Consider the following 12691-nt stretch of genomic DNA (forward strand, 5'->3'; position numbering starts at 1 on the left):
CCTTGAATAAATTAAAGATGCAACTTTTGCAACTTTCTGGGAAGAGAACTCGTCATTCAAACAACGAGTCAAAAAGGAGATCTCTTATTCATAAGCAGAGACTTTTTTCTTCAAATTCAACAACGGCAGTTTACAACACAATCTTATTTTTCTGTTACTGAGATGTGAATTGTCAAGATATTAAAAATGTTGAATGCTCAACAGTGAAGAAATATTGCACAGCACAATCAACCACGGCGGAGCTGAAACATACCTTCCAGCTCTTTCCGATAATGTACATTCGTATTTCCAGGTAGCCGAGGCACAAAACGATGGACGTGAGTTTTACTAATCCACATCCAACCACCATATCCCGTTACACGATATTCTTCTCCCTTTTGTTTCCATACCTGTGTTAATGTCAAGTTAAATTTATGCAGTTTAAATAACAAAATATTGCACTTTCTCTCCCCTATCATGTCTCTAGTCCCTGATGACACATCACCAGAGCGGAAAAAACTTTGAATTATACTTCTTTGTTAATGAGTGATTATCCAATTGGCAGGTCTGTATAAATTTTCCAGTGGTTTGGAGTTAAGAATATCATTACTCTAGCAGACAGCTAACAACTGACTCACCTTAAGTGTAGAGTCTTATAGTTCAACCATACTGTTGAATCTTTAACTGTCAACTCAACTACTTCATTTAATTATTTTTGTATCAAAGATCGATGACTTATGTTCTTGCTAAGTCATGAGAAAATATCCATAATTAGTGGTAACCTGACAACCTACCTGATGCTTTACAGGGAAAGTATATTTCACCCAAGTAGCTTGCTGCATAACTTCCTCTTCCTCTTGTTTCCGCTCTCGCTTTTTAATTTTTTCCTTTTCTTCTCTTTCAACTGACGTTAATCGATAAAACCTGTGATCAATGCAGGAATATTATCTTAGTTTTCTACAGACCCAAATAAAGATTTATGTCTCAATGAGAATTCATGATGACCACTCGAAAACTAGACCAGATTATCCAACTTTTTTTTATTTCCTTTCTAGTTTCACGGGTCATTGATAACCAGTGATGGGTATTTTAGAGATTACGATTTAGAAGCACAGAACATAATTCAAGTAAAACCTATAAACTATATTGCAGTGTCAAACATGTTGGTATTAAATACCTTTACTTGTTATTTTAAATACCTATATTCATTATATTCCAGCTAGATCACATGGTTTTGGAACAATGGCTCCCAATAATTTTTCATATTTTTGACCCCCTTCATGCCATGCATTATCCTGTCAACGGACCAAACCGATAATGATAACTGGAGATATGTGGGAAAAAAGTACATGAGGGGGACTTCATATCAATCCCTCAGAAAATACAGGTAAAGCAGTACATTAATTTTTTTTTAAGATACTAGATTACCTAGTGTTATTCTGTATTTTATTTATAATGGAAAATAAAATCACATTCTGATTAAGTTCTTGGTAGGATATTCTATCTTCCTATTTAAAAGGTAAAAAAAGAGGTGGTGATCAACCTTTATTTACTTTTTTTTTAAAAAGAAGCTTGCAAGAATAATTAGGTATTAAGCTAAGGTTATACCAAAAAAATAGAAAAGGCAACAAAATCACCTGGTATGCCCTAATGAATCTCGCCAGACTGGAAGCATGACAACAGGTTTGATTGCACACTCAAGGATTGCAAGAGCTAGTGCAAATTCCCTTGGTTTACTGCACATCTGGACTGCTTTTATCCAATTAGATCTGAAAAAATTTGTTCAAACAAAGTTGATTATTGCACATACATCAGTAAAATCAACAATGCAAGTTTATTCTGTCTCTGAAGTTTGTAAAACCTGCAAAATCAAAATATGGAGTTCACTGAACATTCTCCATTTGCTTGGAAGAGAATATCTCGAATAATACAAGCTCAACACCATTCATGGCAAAGCAGCCTCCTTGGATGGCACTCTATCACCCTCTTCCATCACCAGTGTACAGTGGCAGCATGTGTATCATCTACGAGATGCACTGCAACAATTCACTAAAGCTCTGCAATGACATCTTCCAAACTAACAACCTCTCCCCTGTTAGAAGGGCAAGGGTAGTTGGTGGCTGGACAGATGGCAATGTGTGGACACTGTACTAGTACTCCTGAATTTCAGTCGAATGCTCTCAGTCAGAGGTTCAAATCCCACAATGGCAGCAAGTGGAAAGGTAGCTGACAGATTGATGTGACAGAATGGAGTTCCATTTCATGGGTCACTGGCCCATAAATAGTGGGAGCAAGAGGTCAAATATGGAAAGATGTTTTACATATCAAAAGAGTAAGACAAGAAAAGACTGATACAGGAAATTAAGAGGAGAATGTCAGGAAGCAGAAAAAAACAAAAACAATCTTGGATAACACCAGTCAAGACTTAATGTTAAAAGATAACAATAAAGGCTGCTTATCCATTATGGACACACAGTATATTCAAAAATAAACAAATTGATAGCACACTTTGATGTAAACAAATACAACTGATAACCAAAAGAGAGATATGGCTTCAGGATGGCAAGGATTGGGTTCTTAATATTATCAAGGGAAATATGACCTTCAAGAATTCAGGAAGCCAGATGGAAGCGTAACTCTGTCATCAAGGATGCATTTACATAACGGTTAGAAATAGTCATGGCTGAGGAGATTAGGATGTAGAATCAGTTTGATTGAAGGTACTGAATAGTAGGAGAAAGAAGTGGTCCACAAGCCCCATTACAATGATCACAATGTGGGACAAAGTATAAAAGAAATATTGGATGTTTCTGATAAAGCAACCGCATTAAATCACAGGTGATTTTAAAGTAAATAGAAAGATCAAATTGGCAATAGAAATGTGCATCAGGAATTCATAAATTGCTTTTCAGATTGTTCCTTAGAATTGCAGTTTTTGGAACTGTCAGAATAAAATAAAACAAAGAACTGTAGATATGAAATAAAAACAAATTACTGGTAAAACTCAGCAGGCCTGGCAGCATCTGTGGAGAGAAAGCAGAGTTAATGTTTCAAGTCTGGTGATTCTTCGTCAGAACCATCACAGAACTCCAAATGTTAACGCTACTTTCTCTCCACAGATGCTGCCAGATCTGCAAGTTATATTCGACTTGCTATTGTATAATGTGACATAATTAACTCATGACCTCAGAGTTAAAGTCATCCTCGGTAGCAGTAATTTGCATTGGTTTGGATTCATGCCCAAGGTCCCTCTGTTCCACTACACACCTTAAGGCCCTACCATTCATCATGAAACTCCTGCCTTCATTTGACATTCCAAAATGCAACATCTCACATTTAGCTATATTAAACTCTATTTGCCATTTCTCGGCCCACTTCCCCAGCTGATGAAGGTCCTGCTGCAATTTCTGATAACCTTCCTCACTGTCCACGATGCTGCCTATTTTAGTGTCATTTGCAAACTTACTAATCATGCCTTGTACATGCTCATCCAAATCACTGACATAGATAACAAACAGTAATGGGCCCAACAGTGACCCCCAGAGGCACTCCGCTAGTCACAGGCCTCCAGTCTGACATGCATCCTCTCACTATTACTGTCAGCTTCCTACCATTAAACTAATTTTGTATCCAGTTTTCCAGCTCCCCCTTGATTTCATGCAATCTTAACCTTCCAAAACAGCCTACCACATGGAACCTTATAAAAGGCCTTATATGGACTACATGTACCACCCTGCCCTCATCAACCTTCCTGGTCAAAGAAGTTAACAAGTTTGAGGGGCATGATCTCCCATTCACAAAGCCATGTTGACTACTCCTAATTAAACCTTGCCTTTCCAAATGCACACACATCTCCCAAAAACTTGTCAAGTCACTTACCCACCACATATGTTAAGCTTACCAGTCTATAGTTCCCAGGCTTTTCATTGAAGCCCTTCTTGAATAATGGCTATCCTCCAGTTTTCCAGGACCTCACCCTTGGCTAACGATGATGCAGAAATATCAGCCAGGGCCCCACAATTTCTTCTCTAGACTCTTGCAGTTTTCTTGGATATATCTGGTTAGGACCAGGAGATTTATCCACTTTCATACATTCTAATTCATCCAACACCTCTACTGTGATATGCACAGTGCCCAAGATATCACCACGAATTTCCCCAAGTTCCCAAGATTTCATGTCTTTCTCCATGGTAAACACAGCTGAGAAATAATCATTTAGAACCTTGCCCATCTGCAGTGCTACACATAAATGCCCACTTTGGTCCTTGAGGGGCCCTATGCTCTCTCTAGATATTATTTTTCCTTTAATATACTTCAAGTACCTCTTCAGATTCGCCCTAATCTTCTCAGCCAAGGCTCTCTCATACCCTCCGTTTGCCCTCCTGATTTCCTTTTTCAGTGGACTCCTGCATTCCCTGTATACCACCAGGATTTCCCCGATTGCAGTTGTCTGTACCTGAGCTACACCACCACCTTTTTTTTCTGACTAAAGCCTCACTTTTTCCTGTCATTCAGGATTCCCTATTCCTGCCAACCTTGCCCTTTACCCTCAGAGGAACATATAGACCTTAAACTTTAGCTGCATCACTTTTAGTGCCCTCCCACTTTGCCTGCAAGCACACTACTCCAAACAACCCCTGCAAGCTCCTGTCTAATTCTACCAAAATTCACCTTGCCCTAATGTAGAATTCAAACCTGTGGACCAGTTTTGTCCCTCTCCATAACTATTTTAAAAATTAATACAACTATGGTCACTGGTCCCAAAGTCCTCCCTCACTGTCACCTCAGTACCTGTCCTGCCCTATTTCCCCTTCCTCTAATTCCCATTGATTATTTGGGGCCTATAGTACAACCTCAATAAGACCACCATCTCCTCTTTATTTCTTAGCTCCACTCACAAAGCCTCAAAGATGTGCCTTCGACTTAAGCGGCTTTCATCTGAAAACTAGGCTGAAATCCACAACACAGAACAACCTCGGTTATTCGAACATTGATTATCCGAATTTCGGATTATCCAAACAAGATCTCAAAGTCCCAATGCTTGGGTAATCCGAACATTCGATTATCCAAACAAAATACTCCTTGTCTGCGTCGTTCGAATAATCAAGGTAGCCAAAACAGTTTCAAGTATTGAACATTAGATGGTGTCCTCTATCATTTCAACATACATCACCAGTTTTGCCAAGACCAATATTTCAGCTTGATACATTTATATGTTGGTGTTTAAAACAACAGCTTGGTGGCAAACTGCAGCAGGCAAATTATATTTCCCAGTTATCTCTATAAACATTTTTTGCTGAAATTGCAATATTGCCTATTGATTTCAAACTCAGAAGAAAATTAAGCAGCATAAAAGTACAATCTATAAACACGCAAAGAAACTAATTCCATTCACCTATGTGAAGCCCAGTTAGGATGCAGGAATGAGGATGGGATATTATTCTCCAGCTGGATAATGGTCAGTCTTAAAGTAGATATTGTAAGTACTTTTGACCCATGCACAGCACCATTCCACTTGAACTCGCCTGCAGGGGTCATGCAGAACTTATGTGAAAGATGCCTTCGTTTGTCATGATCTTCTCGGTGCTGATGCTTGTTGAGCGCCAAGGTGCTGGTGCTGTATTGGTTTTGGTAGACACGATACTTTCCCTCTTGACCCAACTTGAACAAGTTGTTCACAATTCCCTTCATCACCAGATCTTTCCTTGTACTCAGACGAGAAACTTCCCCTTGTGAATTCACCACCAGGACCTGAAAAGTAAATAAGCCCAACATGCCATTTTATATTAATACATGCTCCAAATTCTACACTGTTTGCTAGTTCAATATAAATATCTATAAATAGTTTAAGCTGAATTTACAGCCATCTTGAGAAGGTAGTTAAACTTCAAAATTTCTGGAAGAGGGAGCATTGGTGGTTATGGAAGTATTAATAACATTGCTGTATTCCCTTCTCCTCCACTATTGCCAGGAAGACAAATAAATGGATATCTTCATGTAAACATCAAGAAGTTGCAGTGGGGGATCAGGAGAGAGGCAACATGAATAAAATTTGCATGAGGTGGAGTTGATGGCCTAAAAATCTTTCACTGGCTCCACAGTTTATGTTCTTGTAGTAAATGTGGTAAGCAGACGAAATATCTCAAAGATCTAAGACTTACAGGTAATTCAAAAGAATACCTAAAGTTACCTTAAGTTTAAAGAGAAATTTAGTTGATCAATATATACCTCTACGTGTTGTTTGCAATGCCATTCAATTTATATCTAGGATTATGTACAAGCTGGTCTCTCACCTCTCTGCCTTCCTTAAATGATTTATTTGCTTCATGCACTGCAGCTGCAGCCTGGGCGCTCTTAAGCTGACTCAACTTGCTATCAGGGTTCCGTAACCTTGTGACCATCCGAGTAGGGATAGATGATCCTTTACCAGCTCCAGAGGAATCACCATTTTCACCGTATGTTTTATCACCGCTGAATTCTGCTGATTCTACAGCAAACAATTACTAGTGAGTTATCAATGATAATGCATAATTCACTCAAACAATCTTAGATATATTGTTACACATCATATCCTACTCATTTGTATTTTTTTAATGATAGGAGGCTAGAGTCCACCATTACTTAATTCCCATTCCTCCACAGATCACAACATAACAAAAATACTTATTCCAGTTAACATGATCAATTAAACATCAAATCTCTGTCAGGATTTAAACAGGATATATCAAGCAGATTTCGTAATGAACACAATTATTGATGTATCAAAAGGTGCAATAACTGGTTTACACAGTCAGTAACACAGAAATATATGCTTATCCTTCTAAATATCCCAAAACTCTCATGCATGCAAACACAAAACGCAAACATATATATATTCTTAAAGTTAAAGAGATTTCTCAGTAGAGATTGGTGTTCTAAAATCAAACACTTTGGCCAAAGTGTTAATTAAGTTCAGTCTTGGACTGAGCACATGCACCTGAAGGTTAAGGGGAAGGAAGTACCTCAAAATCTTTTCTCTCAGAGGCCAATCAAGTTGGAGAATTCTTTACTATCGAGAGTTATCAAGGCTTGATCATTAAGTATATTCAGGCCTAAGACAGATTTTTTCCTCATCATTACGGAGATCAACAGTTATAGCAATAAAGCAGGAAAGTGGAACGGAGGATTCTCAGATCAGAATGATCTCATCAAATGTTGCAGCAGATTCTATGGTCTACTTCTGGGTATGATCTTCTGGTATTTCTTGACGTCCTAAAGTCTGTTGTTCGAGAACTCCGGCATGTGAGGCTATTACTAATGATGAATAATTATCTTTGAAGCCTTCCAGCACAATTTGTTCAGAAAGTGCAATTTTGAGATGCTCTTTTGACACTTTCAGAAGAAATTCATAAACCAAAGTACCTACTTCTCCTGGAAATATGTCACAGCATGTCCAAACAACCTGATTAAAATAACTTCCCTTCCAACTCAGCTCATTCTTTGTAGCCTTCCCTCCGAATGAGACAGATAAAACACAAGAACCTTCTCCAAGCCAGGAACTGTTCAAAAAACACACCTAACTAGGTCAAAAGCTGAACAAGCAATTATCATCAGTCATGCTATTTCTAAGAACTTTCATTTTTAAACAAAAACTCCAATGACATTGGACACCTTCCAATAACCTCTTAAGGAAACCATTCTAAGTGTTTCCACAAAACTTTAAACGAATCCCTTTTCCGCAATCCTCGCGGAATGAAACACGAAAAGTTTTCATAATACATTTGATTTTTATTTAAAAACCTTCAGCTTAGGGAAACCTCTTCAAAAGTAACAGTTCCATAATACTAGGTTTTTGGTTTTTAACATGAATCAAGGTTCAAAGTTTGTGCGAAGATTTGTAGCTCGGGTGCTCGTTGTTGTGGTTCTGTTCGCCGAGCTGGAAGTTTTTGTTGCAAACGTTTCGTCCCCTGGCTAGGCGACATCATCAGTGCTTGAGAGCCTCCTGTGAAGCGCTTCTTTGATGTTTCCTCCGGTGTTTATAGTGGTCTGTCCCTGCCGTTTCCAGTTGTCAGTTTCAGCTGTCCGCTGTAGTGGTTGGTATATTGGGTCCAGGTCGATGTGTTTGTTGATGGAGTTTGTGGATGAATGCCATGCCTCTAGGAATTCCCTGGCTGTTCTCTGTCTGGCTTGCCCTACGATAGTAGTGTTGTCCCAGTCGAATTAAATGCCTAAAACTAGGGGGCATGCATTCAAGGTGAGAGGGGGAAAGCTCAAAGGAGATAGAATCATAAAATCCTTAACAGTGTGCAAACAGGCCATTTGGCCCAACAAGTCCAATCTGACCCTCCAAAGAGTAACCCACCCAGACCCGAAGTTGCGCGGGTATCCGTTTTTGGCGAATACCTTGTATAGGTGTTCCTCCTCTTCTTTTTGCAGTTCTGGTGTACTACAGTGTGTTGTGGCCCTTTTGAATAGTGTCCTGATGCAGCTTCGTTTGTGTGTTGGGGTGGTTACTTTCATAGTTTAGGACTTGGTCTGTGTGTGTGGCTTTCCTGTATACCCTTGTAGTGAATTCTCCGTTCGGTGTTCATAAGCTGTCTCAAAACTTAAAGGTACAAGAAAATCATATGCAAGTGGGATTCGATAAGAAATCACCTATGCAGTTTCCTAAAAGATTGGAGAAACATACTAAAGCTCTACATGATACATGATTAATTGAAGTAATTAATTTGGTTGAGGAAATCCCCTATAGCAATCAACTCTAAACTGTCTTCTGCAATAGATTTAGCTTTTTTAATGCAACATTAATTATAAAGCCTTTTTTTCAACTGTGGTATCAACAAACAATAGCACACAGATACAAATGGATTTAAAAAGTGTTTTTCCATCAATTGACTCACTAAGAGTGTTACAGGAATTCCTTCATGTCATGTTGAAGATTTTAAGCACAAACTTGTATTTTTTAAAAGTAATTTAGACAAGTTTTTTCCACAATGCATGTAAAATAAGGCTGAAAACAGTTATCTATATAAGGTCAACAGGGAGGTGGCAGCCTAGTCGTATTATTGCTAAACTGTTGACCCAGACAGCAAGGTAATGTTCCAGAGACCTGGGTTCAAATTCTGCCATGGCACTTAGTGAATTTGAAATCAATAAATATATGGAACTAAGGGTCTAATGAAAAGTAACTCTGAAATTCAGGAGTACACATCCAGGAAAGATGTTAAAAGCTAGAGAATTACATATGAAATCCATCAAAATACTTGCAATAGCGTAGTGTATCAGTGTACCAAACCATTGATCACATGATTGTAGGCTTCTGTTCCCAATTTCCCATATATGTAAATGCTTATAAGAAAATGGACTAAAAAATTAAATTGTGGGAGAAAAGAGGGGAAATAATACAGATACTTTTGGAGATGGTTGCTCAGGAGTGAGGTAAACAACTCAATTTTCTCAGCCAAGCATTTTCCATGTTCTTTGGACAGTTAACTGCAACTCACACTCTAATTCGGTTCTAGCATGCATCAAGATCATTACTGTCCCCTGAGTGAGAAGAATCTCCATATTCAGGTGTAGCTCTAGATGCCACTGTAATCAGTAGTATGACTCTATATTGCCCATGAGTGCGCTGTTAGGCAACCTATTAAATATTCCAGTATTGCTTCAGGAGTTTTGACTCTTCGGACAATCATCTTCTTTGACATACTTTAAAACTATAAATGTAATCCCCTGTACAAAAATTAGCAAAGGTTCATATTATTTCATGAAAAAAATACGAAACTTTCAGTTTTGTCAATTTTTTTGGGGCCAGAGTTGAATTAGCAAATACAATCTTGACCAGTACTGGTTCTGCTAAAACTTGCTATTGGTCCTGATTTCAATTACTCAAATTACATGATGGATTAACAAGTCAACATTTTGATAGAAATAATTAAGTTCACCTGTTTCATCCTGGCCATTTCCTGAAGACTGAGAGGATCCCTCCATATTCTCTAAATCTTCAACCATTTTGAAACTGGTATCCTGAGTGGTTGTGTCATTAGACAAATCCACATTGCTGGTGCTATCATCAGCAGGTGACGGTGATGATGTAGCTTTCACAGCAATGTTTGCAGCATCAGTGGAAGTCTCAATAGCATCTTCTGAAGTGGTGGAAAATAATGACAAATTGGTTTACTAAACATGAAAAGCAATCCAAATATGTTTCTTCACAACCAGTGGCAATGAATTGCAATCAAAGTCACTGGACAATAGAATCAATCAACCACAATGAAATTATGAACACTGTTTGGCATATAGTTTAATAATCGATCCGTTAAACAGAGCTCAAATTTTCTTAACTTCTTATTTGATTGACATGCAGGACGTAACCATTTAAATTATACTAACCAAGATCTTAATTTACAAGGTTATTCTTAATTACGCAAAAGCAGAGTAGACTGTGACAACAGTAGTTCTTTCCAATCCACTGATGTTTCAACCAGTTGAAAACATCACAGCTTGATATCATACAAGTCCCAGATTTGTTATAAATCCTATTCAATCCACTCACCTCCCCTTTCTACACCCTAGTGCTCCTTTTTCTGGTTGCTGACCCATACTTCGGTACAGTGCCATGGCTGCCTGGAACTCATCAAGATTGTCATCCTTCATACAAAACCATAAGACCAGGCAGATATTTAACATTATCCCAAACTTGTCCTTAACTAATGGCTATACTTCCCAGTGCAAATAAAAGCACTGAATACCAATTAGAAGTGAAGATGACTGATTTGACTCTTCCTGGTCTGGATGACAAAGCAAGTTGTGGTAGTCTCACTACCATTCCTGCAGAAATGTCAAATTAAACCTACCCAGTTTGCATGATGCTCTATATTCCCAGTAAACTATTTGGGAACAGAGTCAATTATGATTCCCTTTCAGCATTTTAACATGAGAAAAAAATCCTAAAATGCTGCATTTTATAGAATTTTGAACAATTAAATTATTCAAGAAAAATGTGGGAGGGACAAGAATTAGTTATTCAAATACAAAAGGGCTCATGCAGTGAATTTTAAAAAGATATAATCATAGAAAGAAAGGTGCTTTAATCACAGACCCAGTAGTACAATATACTACTTAAGCAGCAAGGAAATTCTAAATATATGCAGTCACAAAAGCTCATCTAAAATAAACATGAAGAATAACTCTTTCAGGGATGGGATTCAAAGCAGTCTTGAGGGTTGCATGGCCAACTATTTGTTATATAAACTCCATGGCCGATAAACTTTAAGATTGTTTTCTACTGCAAGATCACCAACTAATAAAGATTGCAATAACAAAGTACTCAATGAAGCATTCTGAAATAGTTATATATTCAGCATCCAAAAACCTGCAGAATACTGGGATGCTGTCCATGTTTTCTTGCACACTTCGTTCTTGAACTTGACTGTCTGAGGGGACAGGTACCAAATAGAAGTTGCGAAACTGGTCGTGTGCAAAGATTGTCCATTAACTGGGGAACACTCAAAGCAAATTCCTTCTTGGAAAACATTTCTTGCCAAGCTGGTTGAAGTAAAATTTAATAATATTCATAGTTTATCCAGGACCGACAGAAGTCATTCCAGAATCTCAAATCCCATATCACTACAGTTCCAACCACTTGCTGAATCCACTGTATAAACTTTCTCGATATTGCAATATTCTTCCCATAAAATAGTAGTCAAAGCAACACATACCAAAACTATGACTTAACCACTACTTTGAGTCTGAGTCATAGAGAGATACAGCACGGAAACAAACTCTTTGGTCCAACTCACCCATGCCGAACAAATATCCCAACACAATTTATTCCCAACTGCCAGCACCCGGCCCATATCCCTCCAAACCCTTCCTATTCATGTACCCATCCAAATGCCTCTTAAATGTTGCAGTTGTACCAGCCTCCACCACTCCCTCTTGCAGCTCATTCCATACACGGACCACCCTCTGTGTGAAAAAGTTGCCCCTTAGGTCTCTTTCATATCTTTCCCCTCCCACCCTAAACCTATGCCCTCTGGTCCTGGACTCCCCCACCCCAGGGAAAAATCTTTGCCTATTTATCCTATCCATGCCCCTCATAATTTTGTAAACTTCTATAAGGTCACCCCTCAGCCTCTGAAGCTCCAGGAAAAACAGCCCAAGTCTATTCAACCCCTCCCTATAGCTCAAATTCTCCAACCCTGGCAACATCCTTGTAAATCTTTTCTGAACCCTTTTTCAAGTTTCACAACATCTTTCCGATAGGAAGGAGACCAGAACTGCACTCAATATTCCAACAGTGACCTAACTAATGTCCTGTACGGCTGTAACATGACCTCCCAACTCCTGTACTCAATACTCTAACCAAAAAAGGAAAGCACATCAAACGCCTTCTTCACTATCCTATCTACCTGCGATTCCACTTTCAAGGAGCTACGAACCTGCACTCCAAGGTCTTTGTTCAGCAACACTCCCTAGGACCTTACCATTAAGTGTAGAAGTCCTGCTAAGATTTGCTTTCCCAAAATGCAGCATCTCGCATTTATCTAAATTAAACTCCATCTATCACTTCTCAGCCCAATGGCCCATCTGATCAATGGCCCACTGTAATCTAAGGTAACCTCCTTCACTGTCCACTACACCTCAATTTACAATGATTTATCATCATGAAATTTAATGCTGCAGGCATTTTTAAAAATTTTTCTTTCTGCGTTTCATATGTTCATTCCAT

At 38.5% G+C, this 12691-nt stretch overlaps 1 protein-coding gene across 11 annotated transcripts in view; it reads right to left on the reverse strand.

The window, feature by feature from the left end:
• Positions 1-12691, reverse strand: part of bptf (bromodomain PHD finger transcription factor) — a 145525-nt gene that overhangs the window by 68813 nt on the left and 64021 nt on the right. For all 11 annotated transcript variants that reach the window (XM_043715056.1, XM_043715058.1, XM_043715055.1 and 8 more), the window contains 6 exons: positions 9903-10103; positions 6273-6466; positions 5375-5730; positions 1617-1748; positions 774-903; positions 254-389 (listed from right to left, as the gene is read on the reverse strand). In XM_043715056.1, coding sequence (XP_043570991.1) covers positions 254-389; positions 774-903; positions 1617-1748; positions 5375-5730; positions 6273-6466; positions 9903-10103 — 1149 coding nt within the window. The remainder of the gene's footprint in view (positions 1-253; positions 390-773; positions 904-1616; positions 1749-5374; positions 5731-6272; positions 6467-9902; positions 10104-12691) is intronic.

This window comes from Chiloscyllium plagiosum, chromosome 24, assembly GCF_004010195.1.
Source record: "Chiloscyllium plagiosum isolate BGI_BamShark_2017 chromosome 24, ASM401019v2, whole genome shotgun sequence".
NCBI lineage: Eukaryota > Metazoa > Chordata > Chondrichthyes > Orectolobiformes > Hemiscylliidae > Chiloscyllium > Chiloscyllium plagiosum.